At 42.9% G+C, this 15459-nt stretch overlaps 1 protein-coding gene across 6 annotated transcripts in view; it reads right to left on the minus strand.

The window, feature by feature from the left end:
* nrg1 (neuregulin 1) overlaps positions 1 to 15459 on the minus strand; it is a 63133-nt gene that overhangs the window by 31486 nt on the left and 16188 nt on the right. For all 6 annotated transcript variants that reach the window (XM_054757191.1, XM_054757193.1, XM_054757194.1 and 3 more), the window contains exon 3: positions 10841 to 10982. In XM_054757191.1, coding sequence (XP_054613166.1) covers positions 10841 to 10982 — 142 coding nt within the window. The remainder of the gene's footprint in view (positions 1 to 10840; positions 10983 to 15459) is intronic.

A 15459-nucleotide genomic window follows, 5' to 3' on the forward strand; every position in this document is an offset into this window, starting at 1 on the left:
TAAAAGGAGCTGTGAGCTGGACCTCGTTGTTCTAGCGGGAATATAAACAGACAGTAAGTCAGATGATTATGAAGGCGCGACCATTCAGTGATTTAAAAACCAAGAGAAGAATTTGAACTGGATGCTGTCAGTTACAGTGTAAGGAGGCCAGGACTGGCGTGATATGTTCCCGTCTCTTGGTGCCAGTTAACAGCCGGGCAGCTGCATTTTGAACCAGCCGGAGACGATGTAGAGATGACTGGTCCAGACCACAGTGCAAGGAATTACAGTACTCCAAGCGGCAAGTAATCAACAAATGAACAACATGCTGAAAAGCACACCAAGGTTTTTTACACATGGTTGGTAGTATGAACTTTTGGGCCGTTAGCGTCAAATTGAACTGATACATTCATGACACGTGACACACTCACCCAAAGAGCCGTGACTCCATGCTGGAGTTGACTACACAACAGCAACACATTCATTTGTTAGTAGAGAAACTAGTATTGAACTACTTGGGGTATTTCAAACACAAATCACACACAGTATTACTCTACTTTTACGCTCTGCCACCTACGTTTTATACAGAAATCCTTTCATCATCTTCACTTTCCATCATGAATACAGTGGATTAGCGTACGCTTAACGTCTTTTGCTATTTTTTGGCTAATGAAAATTTACGCCAACGTTTTGCCTCAGTTTTCATACATTTTGCGGTTAGCGTACAATTTGTTGTGTTATTAATACACTGCGTGAGGCAAATATGTTTTCAATGTATTTTTATCACAAAATGTTCAGTTGCTAATACATGGAAACAGGAAGAGGAAGTCAGCTCTGTCATCCATCTCTGTAGTTCTTTGCTAACTAACAGTTACGCCACAAGTCTCAAAAATGTGAACACAAAACATGTTTTTATAGTTTTACAATTATAGGTTTCCATGCATAAAACAATTCTTCATTCATATAAATGCTGAATGAAAGGGATAAATGAACATTTAAGGTTACTTTTACCATCACTGAAGACAAGTTGGTTAACAAAGAAACAATGTGGCAACAACACTGACATCACTTTCGTGTTTTGCTAGGAGTTATTTCTTGAATTCAGTGGTGTTTCTCACATTCTTTATCGAAATGCTGGCACTTGCAGCTTTTTTTGGTTCCGTTTTGTTTTATTTTGCTGCCATGGTCAAAAGAAAAGCAGAGACTTGAGGTAAAAAACACTACTGAATTCATGAAATGGCAAAATACGATGGTGAGGTCCGTGTTGATCTCGCTGCCATATTGTGTCTTTGGCAACAATCACGTCAATGAAGGTAAAAAGTAAATTAAAAATGTTCATTTTGTCATGTTTAGGCATGGTCTTGACCCCAGGATGCAGAGACAGGAGGCTAGTGCAGGTAAAAAGTCTTTAATTTAGCCACCAGCAGTTGCAGGTGTGCAAAATAGCAGGAGCTTCATTCCAAAGTGGAAAAACGAAAAAATGTAAAATGTAGCGGGCAGCATCACAACCTCTAAGGAGACGTATATCCACAGCAGACAAGACATTCACAATGAACTAGCAAACGACAAAGAAAGCATACTCTCCTGAAGAAGCCAACTATTTACAAATGAGCACCAGCTGTGACTAGCAGCTTCCTCAGAAAGCGGTAAAGGTGACTGAAAACAGCACAAAACAGGAAGCCCTTGCAAAATAAAAGATGAAATACGGAGAACCAACACAAAAGAATTCAACAAGTCACGTAGAGCGAGACACATTTATCCCTTTCATTCATCATTTATATGCATTTTGAATTCTTTTATGCATGTAAATCTAGAACTGGAAAACTGGGATGGATGAACTGGATTTACATCATTTTTTTATTGGAAAAATTGATCGGGTTAGAGCAGTGGTTCTCAATTATTTTCTGTCATGCCCCCCCAGGGGACAGAAATGTGTTTGCATCCCCCCGATTTGAAACACTACTGAGAAAATGATCATATCTATTCTTGTATCTGTACAGTACAGTACGATGAGAGTCTGCAGACAGGCTGCTTTCTTCCCACGTCTGTCATGATTGCTCTTGTTTTCTCTACATTGAGGATGAGCTGTAGTCCTCCATGTTGGCAATTGTGTTCTGTGGTCCGACTCATCCTCGTTCGGATTGTTGTATCGTTAGTGTTCTTGACGTCAATGGTGTCATCCTGGGAGGAGACAAGGTCATGTGTGCAGAGGCAGAAGAGTTCTGGCCTGAGGCAGCATCCCTGCAGTGCCCGGTGCTGACCGTCAGCTCGGTCAAGTCTTTTTCACACATTTTCGTCACCTGTGGTGATAAAGTCCAGAATCCAGTTGCAGGTGGCGGGCGGGATGCCGAGGTTACTCAGTTTCACAATTAGCATTCCTGAGAGGATGGGATTAAATGCAAAACTGCAGTCCAAGGAAAGCATCATGGCATAGCTTCTGCTGCATTCCGGGTATGATGTCGGGCCAGGACCACTGATCAGATAAGATGACTGCAAACTGTTAGGGGTCATCAGTGTTGGGCATCAGTGTTGATGTGGGTGAGGGTCGACTTTTACAGGCATTTTACAGCTACTGGTGTGAGCGCCACTGTAGTCTGTTATAGGTGGATGATGGTGCTCAACTCAAATATCCGGGGGACTACTGCTTGTATTAGCGACACAACTGCCATTTGTTCTGCACATGCTTTTAGGACTCTGGTGAAACACCGTCCAGATGCACTTGTTTGTTTGTGGCAGACGTTTGGACATTTCACTGTCCCCAGACTTGAAGGACTTTCATCTTTTCTATGACCTCCAGGCAGCTCTGCTGGTTTTCAGTCCAGATGTTTCTAGTTTGAACTGCAAGTGGGTCAGCCATCAGTGACTTGATGTATTTTGGCTTTTGCAGGACTGTTAAGTGGTCGGATTTACCAAAGTGCAGTTTGGGTAGAGCCATGGATGCATTTTTAATGTCATGGTGTTTCTCCAAAGATTGCAGTGAAAAAAATCTCCCAGAATGAGCAAACCACTTTCTGTTCTCCATGGACTCCAGTCTTTTTTAGGGTGGCTTCAGCTCCCATGGAAAGTTCCTAAACACCCTGATTGTATTTGTTTTTGATGCAATCAGTTAGTTTAAGCATGGACTTCACACAAACCAGTAAGAATATGGATTGAATGTGTCAAAATAAATAATAATAGCCCTGCAAGTTGTTATTGTATTAAAATGTGGGTAGAGGTGGTCACAGGGACGCCGCTAGTAATTCTGGGCCCCATGGGGGGTCACTCGCACCCAGGTAGAAGCTGCATGCCATGGCTTCTCTGTTAAGCAAACATGAGGCTCCTGAGGTTTGCAGGTGTTTTTTGTATGACAAGAGGAGGACATTTTTCACATGTGAAATTGGCTATTATAACCAAAGTCGACTATTACAGATGGAAAGCGTGAGCTAAAGTGACAGCGCGAGCTACCTAGAATAGAGCAGAATGCCTTTGCGAATGTATTATTTATTAGTCCCACAATGGGAAAATTCAAGTCTCACAGTAGCAGTGTAGCGGCACGCAAGCATACAGTACGTATCAGTATCTGTATGGTTTGTAACCTCTACGATGCTGCCTACACCTTCTCAAGACTTGCCAGAAAAAGGTCATGATGGTGCAGCAGAAGGCTGAACTCCTCATTAGGGTCACGGGTGAGCTGGAGCCTATCTTAGCCAGACTCTGGGCGAGAGGCAGGGTACACCCTGGAAAGGTCGCCAGCCCATCACAGAGCACATACCGTGTATACAATCACCCCGATGGACAATTTCAAGTCTCCAGTGATGCTAACCAGTGTTCCACTGTGCTGCTATGTATGTATTTATTTGAGTATACTGTAGATGACCATTATTATCCTGAAAAAACAAACACAAAATTACAAAATAAAAAGATATTCAAGCCCATGATGGGTGTATGTACCAGATCTGTATCATTTAAATTGAATAAAAAAAGCATAGACTGCCATGTCTCAAGCCTTTCACGAAAGTGAACAAAATTGAGCATGTTTATTTATGTTTCTTCTACTACGATTTCCTGGTTCTTGGAAGACGAGGAAGCGACAAGTTGTGCCATTAAGATTGTGGAAATAGTTTCAGTAATGCCATAGTGACTCACAAGTGAAAATCAATTGTTAGACACTATGATTATTATTATTATTATTATTATTATTATTATTATTACACTTTAGATTCAGTCTAATAGCTCAGTGCTTTGTCAGTATAATTGCTTCTCGTAGAGGCCTTCACAATAAACACACTCACCTTCCATTACACACACACACACTTAGCATAATCATATTTGCACAAAACTTACATATGCCCAATGAAAAAATACTGGGCGACACACAATAAATGTATTGTTCTCACTCACACAAGCTTAACTTGTTGGCAACTGCTACATACAGTAGACTGTGCATAGCGCAGCTGCACCAACCAAATTTAAAGAGAAAACTTTTTTCGTACATATGTACATCTGTACATCGTACATCTGCGACTATATGTCGCAGATGTCCATGCTGTAATATAGGCATTTTTGGGCATTTTTGCCAAGCTTTCAAGACACACAGAATATTGTGTTTTAGGACTACATAAACATTGAAACTATCTAAAGGAACTTTAGACTCTCTTCTTTCATCTGAAAAAAAAAAATTGTTTCTAGCCTTTTTTGGTCTTAAATATTGAACATAGGGTAGAACATAGGGTAGTTTCAGCAAAAACATCTGATTTTGACCAAAAAACTGAGAAAACTAGCTTTTTCTGCACAGAAGCAAATTCAAGCAGAGAGACGGTGGGGTCTGCTGGATGTGGGGATGAATCCCTGCTGCTGACCGATCCAGACGGCAGCCACTCGTCTGAAGAATCAGGGTCGGGTTCTGAGTCACCCGACTCTGAACTGCTTCCGGTGTCAGGCTCCGGTGTCGCGCCACATGGCTCAGCAACGCTAACCACTAGCTTGTTGCTTCGGCTGGCATTGTCAACTGCATTTGTGTCTACGTCACCTACACGACCCATGTCACCTCTATCTTTGGCGATCACGTCACGACTAAGGCAGATCCACCGTCAGTCAAGCTCTGCGACAGTGTTAGCTGCCTGTATTTTTTGTCTGTATTTGTTTCACCATTTTCCTCTCTCAACCCACAATCCGTCTTCTTCAGGGACAATCTGTCGCTGCCGATTGGACGAAAAGAGAACTGTTGCCCCCTACTGGGACAGAAATACATTGCCTACAAGTCAGAAATTCACACACAAGAAGAATGAGACTTTGATCTGTAGCTCCCGTGAAAAAAAGGAAAAGACGTCTTTGGCATTGAAAGAGTTAAAGCTGGCGTTCTCAAACTGGGGTCCGTAGGTTGGGAGTTTTGCAATAAATGAATGAAGTTATGGCATGTTATTAAAAAGTATGAATAGGTAGCACTAGGCCAATAAAAGAAACATTCTCCAATAACACTCACTTTGCTCAGGACACACTGAGTACACAACTCCTTCTGATGAGGGATTCAAATGCTAAAGCGGCTAAGTTAAAACAGACGTTTCACTTCACCAAAACACTTATTATTATTACTTATTATTATCTTCGATATGTGCAAATAAAGTCGTCCCTCGTTTATTGCGGTGAATTGGTTCCAGATAAGTCAATTTACGTGAAGTAGAATCAATATTAATAAACAGAATATTTTCATAGTTAGAGCATAGAAAACCTGTTTATGACTTTCTAAATTCAGTTTTTACCATTATTGGAGCCCTGTAGACATGATAAAAACACCCCATAGTCACATTTACACTCTTATTATTGTTTATTTACACCACATTGCACAGGCTATGGGATCACTGCAGGGACATAAGAGATGGCCGCCACTAGCATAGCAAGCTACGGAGCTAAATTGTTAGCCTCTCCAATTATTCCAAACTTCACTAAGAAAGGGTTTAAAATGGAGTGGAGAAGGGCAAAGTAAGAAGCTAAAAACGTACCACTTCCACACTGAATGGGAGGAGAACTTTTTTTTATCATGTCATCGCTATCATGTCAGAAATCATGGTTGACTCCATGCAGTGTGAAGGTAAAGTAATCTAATGTCATGTCTCATCAATGTAACATTACTGACGCCGAGACCAGAATACTACGCATAACTTTCAATATTTTTTTACTAATAATAAGCAATAAAACTCTCTCTCTCTCTCTCTCTCTCAATAGTCAACCCAAAACAGCAACCATTTGTTAATTAATTTTTGAAAAAAAAACCTGATAGAGTGAGGGAGCGATATTTGAACCGTGATGTAGCAAGGGACAACTGTGATATGTGGTAGTTTTGTATGGCAAGTGTGATTTGTTGGGTGTGTTGGTGCACTCTGGTGAAAATGCACAACCACACGCTTCTAATGTGGCCGAGGTGAGTCGCGAAATGTGTTCTCTCCCGAGAGTTCAGTCAAATTAGGTTGTGAAGTCGTGGCGCTGCTGCAGATGAGTCACATTGGTTGCATTGCTGAGACGTCCTGTTGCGCTAGCGCCATGTTCGCTACAGAGTGGTACCTTAGCATCTGTTCTAGAAGGTCCGACTCGTATAAGAAATAATGTAAATCCAATTAATCCATTCCAGAAAGCCAAAAATGTTAACACAAAACAAGTTTTCATAGTTTTACAACTATAGTTTTACATGCATAAGACAATTCTAAATGCGTATCATTGATGATTGAAAGGTATAAATGAACATTTAAGGTTACTTTTAGATAGACTAGAATGCCTTTTTTGCCACTACACACATGTACAATGAGATTTAAAACAGCTCCTTGTCCGTGCAGACACGTAAATATAAAAATGTGCATGTAAATAGAAAAATAGAAACACAATATTTATAGCACAAACTAAAACAGTTAAAGAAAAATAGAAGAATGAACAGATATTGTGATATTGACCAGTATACAGACATGGCACAGTTTTTCAGTCATATTTGGTATTCATATTCAAATTCAAATTAATTGAAGACGTTATTGTTTACAAAGACACAATATGGCAGCGAGATCTACACCGATATCACCTAGTTATGCAATTGCAGATTTACATGCCGAAAAAACAATTCAAAATGCATATAAATACAAAGGAATAAATGAGCATTTAACGATACTTTAACCTTCAGTGACGATGTGATTCTTTACAAAGACACAATGTGGCAGTGAGACCAACACGGACACCTTCGTGTTTTGCCAAGAGTTATTTCTTGAATTCATTAGTCTTTCTCACCTCAAGTCTCTGCTTTTCTTTTTGATCACACTTTTTGATGCAAAATAACCCAAAATGGAGCCAAAGGAAGTTGCAACTGCCAGCATTTTGAGAAAAATGGTGAGAAACACTACCGAATTCAAGAAATAGCACAAATTCCGTGTTGATTTCGCTGCCACATTGTGTCTTTTGCAACAAACATGTCTTTTAGCGAAAGTAAAAGTAACATTGAAATGCTTACTTATCCCTTTCATTCATCATCCATATTGATTTAGAATTGTTTTCTGAATGTAAAACTATAATTGCAAAACTGTAAAACGTGTTTTGTGTGAACATTTTTGAGACATGCGGCGTAACTGTGTTAGCAAAGTCTACTGCTGATGTTATTGAGTATGAGTGGAGCTGAATTCCGCTTCGTGTTGCCATGTATTAGCAAACTGCTAGCAAGAAAGTTTTAGAATAAAATGCATCAATAATACAGTTGGACTCATGCAGTGTATTAACACAAAAAGACACGTGGCATATTGGATGTTAACCAGAACACGTATGCAAACCAAGGCAAAAGTTTGGCTTACATTTTTGACGTTAACGGATGAACACGCTAACAGGGGCGTACGCTAACCGAGGGTCCACTGTTTTGTATTTTGGAGCGATAGTGTGGCTCTGAGCTAGCTTTGCCAGCGCTGGTCAGATAATTTCTCGTGATTTCTGCAAGTGCGGAAATACAGTTGATCTCCAGGAGAGCAAAGAAGTGCAGAGAAAGTGTGCACAGATCATTGTACGTAGACACAATAAAAGCATAAAGGTCACCAAATGTGACTCCCTCTTCATTCACAACCCAGAACACGATACAGGAATTTAGAGATGGGAGTTTGGTTGCATTGACAACAATGACGGAAGGACAAAACGTGTCTTCAGGTGCTTGCAAATGAATCCATGAAGCCAAGACTTCATAACCACTATTACCACCTTCATTTCACTTTTCTATCACTCATTTTAATAAGAGGCAGTGAATGATAATAATATTCTTATCCATCCATCTTCTTCCGCTTATCCGAGGTCGGGTCGCGGGGGCAACAGCCTAAGCAGGGAAGCCCAGACTTTGTTCAGCTCGTCCCGGCGGACCCCGAGGCGTTTCCAGGCCAGTTGAGAGACACAGTATCTCCAACGTGCCCAGACATGCTCTGAACACCTCCACAGGGAGGCGTCCGGGAGGCATTCTGACCAGATTCCCGAGCCACCTCATTTGGCTCCTCTCAATGCGGATGAGCAGCGGCTCTACTCCGAGTTTCTCTGATGACAGTGCTTGTCACCTTATCTCTAAGGGAGAACCCAGTCACCCGATGGAGAAACTCATTTCAGCCGCTTGTACCCACGATCTTGTCCTTTCGGTCACGACCCGAAGCTCATAGCCATAGGTGAGGGTAGAACAGAGATCGACCCGAAAATTTTGAGCTTGGTGAGCTCCCGCTTCACCACAACGGAGTTGAGTCCGCATCACTGCAATTCACCTGTTGATCCAGGTTCCAGCTCAGCCATGTTGGGAGTAACAGTGTTACTATCATTGCTTTGCAGCAATGGGTAATGTAACTTATTACTGTTTCAAACATTACTTACTGTTACCGACAGTGAAATGTGTCTCATTAAGTTGCACTAATATAAAGATGTGCCATTCGCGAACAAGTCGAGTCTTTTAAACGACTCCTGTAAGTGAAAACTGAGTACCAATTTGCAGATATAAGTATGCAGTAATCGCCACTTTGCGCTTCAAATTTCACGGCTTCTCTCACCGATGCTGTTTTGTGGTTAAATACGGCCAATTTTTAGTCGAACATTTGCATATCAAAGTACATTTTACATTTTTTTTATTAATTTTCAACTGTAAAAATAGCCAAATTGACTAAAATACAAATATAAGGCATTCAGAAGATGCATTCAAAGACATTGTGATGATATGTAGTATTGTACACTGGTAACTAGGTATCAGTAATGTTACTGTAATGTTCCATGAGACACACAAGCACCAGACTTTTTATTTTATTGCAGGTTCCAATGATCTCGCAACAGGGACAATAATCTCTAACACAGGCTACTGTTGAGGCCATATCTCACAAAAAGCTAAAACTCCCAATGCCACTTCCTGTCCGCCCCTCACTCCGCTCCCCTAGCACTAGAAGACATTTACAGCAACACACATGAGCATAAGTCTTATTTATGACAAATATGTCTGCTATATTGTGTAATATGAGCATAAAGGTGTTATTTCGGGTGTTATTTCATGTCTCAATGGCTCTAATAATGTTAGAAACCGCATGTAGAGGGTCAGAAACAGGTTTTCTAATCCCTACCTACAAAAATATTAAATTTAGAAATAACAAAAACTACTTCACGGAAACGCATTTATCACGGTTGAGTCTGGAACCAAATAACCACGATAAACAAGGCATTACAGTCCAGTATAAGAAATAAGAACAAGGCGTTCTTATATCTGTGCAATTTGGGAATAAGTTCTAATCGTTCACTTCAAAGAGCTGTTCAAAAGACTCGACCTGTTGGGCATCACATCTCTAAGCCGCACAATGGCGAGCGGCGTAGCCTGGGCCGCAACTGCCTACTTCCTGAGGGGTATGCAAACACATTGCACCCCCCCCCCCGCATAATCCTGTACACATGCACACACAGCTGTTGAATACAGAAAATGCAGACTCTAAACAATTTACCCCCACTCGAGCGCAGCGCCCCTATGAGTCATTTACATGTATGCAGCATCCCTGAGGTGTTTTTCTGTGCGCTTGGAGTTAAACGCGTTTCCCTTCCTGTTCTCCCATCCAGATTCCTGACACGCCCACCGCACATAAAGCAGACCCGCCTCGCGTAGGCTGTGAATGACGGCCTGCTTATGTGATTCACTGACAAAAGGGGCAGACTTTGCCATGACGAAACACTTGTGAATATCATGGAAATCTGTTGAAAACATAAAGCACACTTTTAATTTGAAAAGGCCTTATCCACTGACGGACAATGTAAGAGTTTAATTGATATGTTCATTTCATCAAGAGGGATATTTGGCTACATTGTACTCCGTGGCGCAGCCTCCTTGCTCGTCATGGTGATGTGAAGCACTCCGATAACTGGCTGACTGATAATCATCACTGAACCTTTTGTGTTCATTTCAGATGAATGAATGGTGCCATGGAAAGACAAGAAAAATGTTGCAGGTTGATCATGTCTTCCAGAAAGTAAGGAAGAAAAAATGACTTTTTGAAAGTCATTTTCCCAACACGGCCCCCGACCCTACTGAGATGAAGCGGTATCGAAAATGAATGGATGCCATCTTTGTATGTACACATCACTGGGTCCAATGATGAATGAATGACACCGGGACATTGTCATTTTCATCCAAGCAATGACCAAATAGATTATAATACACTCTACAGATTAAAAGCATACTGTCTACACGACATAGGAAAATTGAGATCCAATAGAATTGTTTTGCTGTAGAACCACTCTGGGTAATTGGGAAGGCAGTGAAATAAAACGTGCTTCTCAAGGAGCTTCACAGTGACAACCCAAAGAGAGCTATTTGTAATCACAGGCACTGAAACGTAAGCTTGGATGCTAAAGTGCATGTCCTTACCTGCACAAGAACTTTGTGCTGCCTGGTATGAGTTCAAGGGTAAAGCATTCTCCTCCATTAACGCAGTAGTTCTTCTGGCTCTCGCTACAGCGTGTCACATGACTGGAGGTCTTGACTCTAGCGGTGGTGCTGCTGGTGGAGGCTGCAAACGAAAAAACAGCAAAGAATTCATCAGGAAAAACACTGAATTCATGTATTGGGAGTTGCAGTTGCATTTTGATGGCGCAAATTCAATAAGAAATGAGAGTGATGTGATCGAGGCTCAATGTAAAGTATTTGTCTTCATCCATGTTTAGCAATGCAATATTCCACAACCTGTGATTCTCAACCGAATTGTTCTGCGGGACCCTCCATCACCCATTAATGACAAGCGGCGACCCAAACTGCGGACATTTTTCAACTCAAATTCTTCAAATACAGTGAAACCTCAGCTGGCCTGCGCCCCTGTTAGCTTGTTGAAAATGTACTCAAAAATTTGGCCTCAGTTTGCATACATTTTCGGGCTAGCACACAATATGGCGTGTGTCTCGTGGTGTTATTAATACACTGCGTGAGTGCAACTGTCTTCTTCATGTAATGTTATCCCAAAACAGAGTCGGACCTTCTGGAACGGATTAATGACGCTAATCAAGGTTCCACTGTATTTTACATTTAATGAAAAGACATTAAAGTAAAGTTTGAATTTCAGGTACTGCAAAATAACACAATATGCCAGGACAAAACAAGCTTTACGATCATTTCAGGAGCAATACGTCTTTATCCGCAAACTCAAAACTATTTGAAGAAAAAGTGTGTGTAAAGGTTTTCGGTACATGGTGTGAGGAGTTGAATTAGAGTAACTGGACTTTGATCTGGACGAGAGGTGAAAAATCAAGTGAGTCCAGTTACTCTGATTCAACTCTTCAGATAAACAAAAAGCGCAATTCAGAAAGATTTGGATATACAAATGGAACTTGTTTATGATTAACTCAACAGGTAAGTTTAATAATAAAAGGAGGGCCATTTCTTCTGTAGACCCCCACCCCTCTGCCTGGAGTAATAATTTAAATTGGGCATGGGGCGCCTCCCAGATATCTTAATTGTGGGGGGAATTCCACCACGCAACCCAACATGAGCTCCAGCACCCCATCACCCCTGAACCACGAACAGCACGTTAAGTCCCCACTCTATGTCCGTCCCCTCCTGCTCAAGTCGCCCATAAACATGCATGCACCTCGAGATGCCGTAGCAAATGAATAGCGCGGACAATACACAAGGTGCATCAGGTCGGTACAATATTTGATCATGCTTGCTGTATGATTCGTTTTTGACAAACATTTTCACCAGAATGTTACCCCGGTGTTTGTACGCTGTCTCGGTCGTCATACAGTATTGTGCCTAACGAAGTAGTCAATTTCCCCGTTACTGTATCATTCCACGCAATTGAGTGTCCAAACAAAGCGCCCTACACGTTGCTGACTGACTGCCCGTGCATTTGTCATTGCGTGGGACTGCTAAATAACCCGCCCTGGTTGGTATGTGTGGTCTTACTTAATACACAGAAAGACAAAGGAAAAAAAACGATATTCACATCAGCATTCAATTGTGTTCAATTTAAATGACGTGGTGTCTTTGAACACAACCCCTCATTTCTCATAATAACACGGTTAAAGTGCGCTTCCAAGAGATTAGTGTTAGACAAATAGATTTTCATCTTTCGCTTCATAAAATTCAATAAAAATGTCAAACATAGATTCAAATGTGATTAATCATGATTAATATGGAAACTGTGATTAATCTTTTCATAATTTCACAGCCCTCATTTTTGGCTTTATTAAATAAAATTAATTTGAATTATATGATTTCCTATGAAAAAAGGTGCTCTGGTTTTTGTACCATTCGGTATTGGTTGGACGTTTTGGAACGAATTACTAACTAAATCTGACTAATATGGACATTTAGTATTACTGCACTGTTAGGAAGATCTTTTATGCTGCATGTCACAGAGAACTGACTTTCATCTTATGTAAGTACTAATGGACATGCTTTATTTCTCTAGTTGTCTCTATTTCTCTGTTTTTTAGTGCTTGAAAAGTAAAGGCTCTGAAAGGGAAACCAACTGGAGTCTTTATCGAGAACTTGATATACGGTGTGTCTGCTGAGCTAGCAAACATGAGCCCCTTATTTGACAAGCACTGACTTACAGTATTTTGCTCAAAATAGAGCTGCAGTGTCTAAAGTCATCAAATGTGCTTCTTGTTTCTTGCTGTTGGGCACAAAACATGAAATCGGGAGGTAGAGACGCATTGCTGGAGCTGAGCTAACGAGTGCTGGCTTCTTTTCTCTGCTGGTCAAACTCCTGGGACAGAGCAAAATGTGCTGCAATGCTGTCAAGGGCAAACATGATGCACTGCGCCATAAGCGTGTGTCATCTCACACGTTTGACAAGTTAACATTTGCTCAAGTCAGCAAAAAAGGAGTAGGAGAGGTGCATATTTCTGGAAATAAGATTTGACCTCATTCCACAAAGGAGTACGACACTGAAATGGAAAAATTACTAATAGAGGTAGAATAAAGTCATTGAATGGTTAGAGCACAGACCTCCACCAAGGCTGAATTGTTCATACAACCCAAAAAGCAGCAGCAAGGTCTTTTTTTGTCCTGTCCAGCCATTAGGGCAGATAGTATTGTTGATCTAAATGCCTTTACGTGCTCAACAGATTTGTTCTGCCAGGGAAAAGTGAGATACTCTTCCCCTGTTATACAGAATTTATTTGACTTTATTTGATGTTTTGTTGTGATGCAAATTTGGCGCACCCAGACCGGAGCAGGAGGGGATAGAGAAGAAGAGAAAAGAAAACAGAGGAGGAAGTGCGGGGACAAGCGGGGCCAACACAAAAAGAGGCAAGTGTCACAGTTGCCAGTGAGCACTGGTGGTTGATGTGCTGTGTCGCCTTGGTACCTGCCTTCTCCTGGCCTGTTTTCTATTTTTTTGCAGTCACACCTTGAGCAGGCTGGAGGCGGGGACGCTGGGCACACCTGTAGCTCATTAGTCTATACCTATTTAAGCTGACTGCCCGCAGCTGGCAGCCGCTGGATTATTGTCTCGCTACAGCTGACTACCCGTCCCAGAACTCCTACTACACAATCCTCGTGCTACGCCTTTCTGGACCCTGTCGCTCCCTGCCATCCAGCTTTACTCCCCAAGTTTGTACTGCTCTTCATGGTGTTGCCTTTATTTGTTTTTCTGTTCCCTCTTTTGCCAAGACACCATCGCTTTCGGTTTGTGGAACTGCCTTTTTGCATTTTTTGTTATTAAAAGTTCCTTTACAACCACACCAGCCCTCAGCCTCTGCATCTGGGGTCCAAACCACACCACGGACTTAACAGAATAATCCAGCCAAACCATGGACCCCGCGGAGCCCGAGCCCATTAAGCTGTCGCTTCGTCACCAGGCCCAACGCCTGGGCAGACAAGAGGAACAAATGAATGCATTGGGTTCGTGCATCAAAAGCCTAGCGGACCAACAAGACGCACGCATGCAGGCTCTGGAGACCCAGCTCGGCGCGTTGGTCGCAAGTCTACAACAAGGCTCTTCCACCACCGCACCCCCCGCTAACCCTGAGGTTCCCGCAGACCCCTCGCCCTCGTCAGACGCCATCTTACCTGCATTCGGCGCAGCGCTGTCCAAACCCGAGAGGTTCTCCGGCGACTCCGGCGAGGTACACACCTTCTTGACTCAATGCGAGCTCCACTTCGAGCTGCAGGCAGCTGCTTTCCGGTCCGAGCGGGCACGGATCGCCTTCATTATATCCCACCTAACGGGCAGAGCCGGGGAGTGGGCCACGGCGGAATGGAGCCGTCGTTCCCCCATTTGCTCCTCCTATCCCGCCTTCACCAAGGCTATGGAACAGGTGTTCCAACGAACTCCTCCTGGACGCGACGCAGCACGTACCCTTCTGCGGATAAGTCAGGGGCGCCGCAGCACCGTTGACTACGCCGTGGAATTCCGTGCGCTCGCAGCAAAGAGTGACTGGAACGCTTCTGCTCTGTTGGACGTATTCTTCACGGGCCTTGCCGACCCCATCAAGGACCAGATGATTCCGCTGGAGACTCCGGCGACCCTCGACGACCTAATCGCCTTGGCCATCCGCATAGAGAAACGGCTCAACGATCGCCTCACGGACCGGAGACGCATCACTCCTAGCTACAGCCACGGCAGCTACCAGGCCCAACAGACGCCGCCTCCACCATCCGTCTACAGGGAATTACCTCCGGCGCCGAGGGTCGACGAACCTATGCAGCTGGGAGGGAGTCGTCTCACTCCTGCGGAGAGGAACCGACGCAAGCTCCTCCGCCTGTGCATCTATTGCGGACAGGCAGGCCATTCCATCTCCCGCTGTCCCGTCCGCCCCGACAGCCCACGCACCCAAGCAACACGCTCCAGTCCTCCGAGCGCGCCCGCGGACACGCCCTCCGTGATGACGTCACCACCTGACCCGGCGCGTAGACTACAACTCCCAGGTACACTCTCCTGGTCAACTAGACAATTAGAAATCAAACCGTTTATTGACTCCGGTGCCGACGACAATTTTATTGATGAGGTTTTTGTTAAACAACATTGTGTTCCTGTGTTAGAA

The sequence above is a fragment of the Dunckerocampus dactyliophorus genome, chromosome 17, assembly GCF_027744805.1.
Source record: "Dunckerocampus dactyliophorus isolate RoL2022-P2 chromosome 17, RoL_Ddac_1.1, whole genome shotgun sequence".
In the NCBI taxonomy this organism is placed as follows: Eukaryota; Metazoa; Chordata; class Actinopteri; order Syngnathiformes; family Syngnathidae; genus Dunckerocampus; species Dunckerocampus dactyliophorus.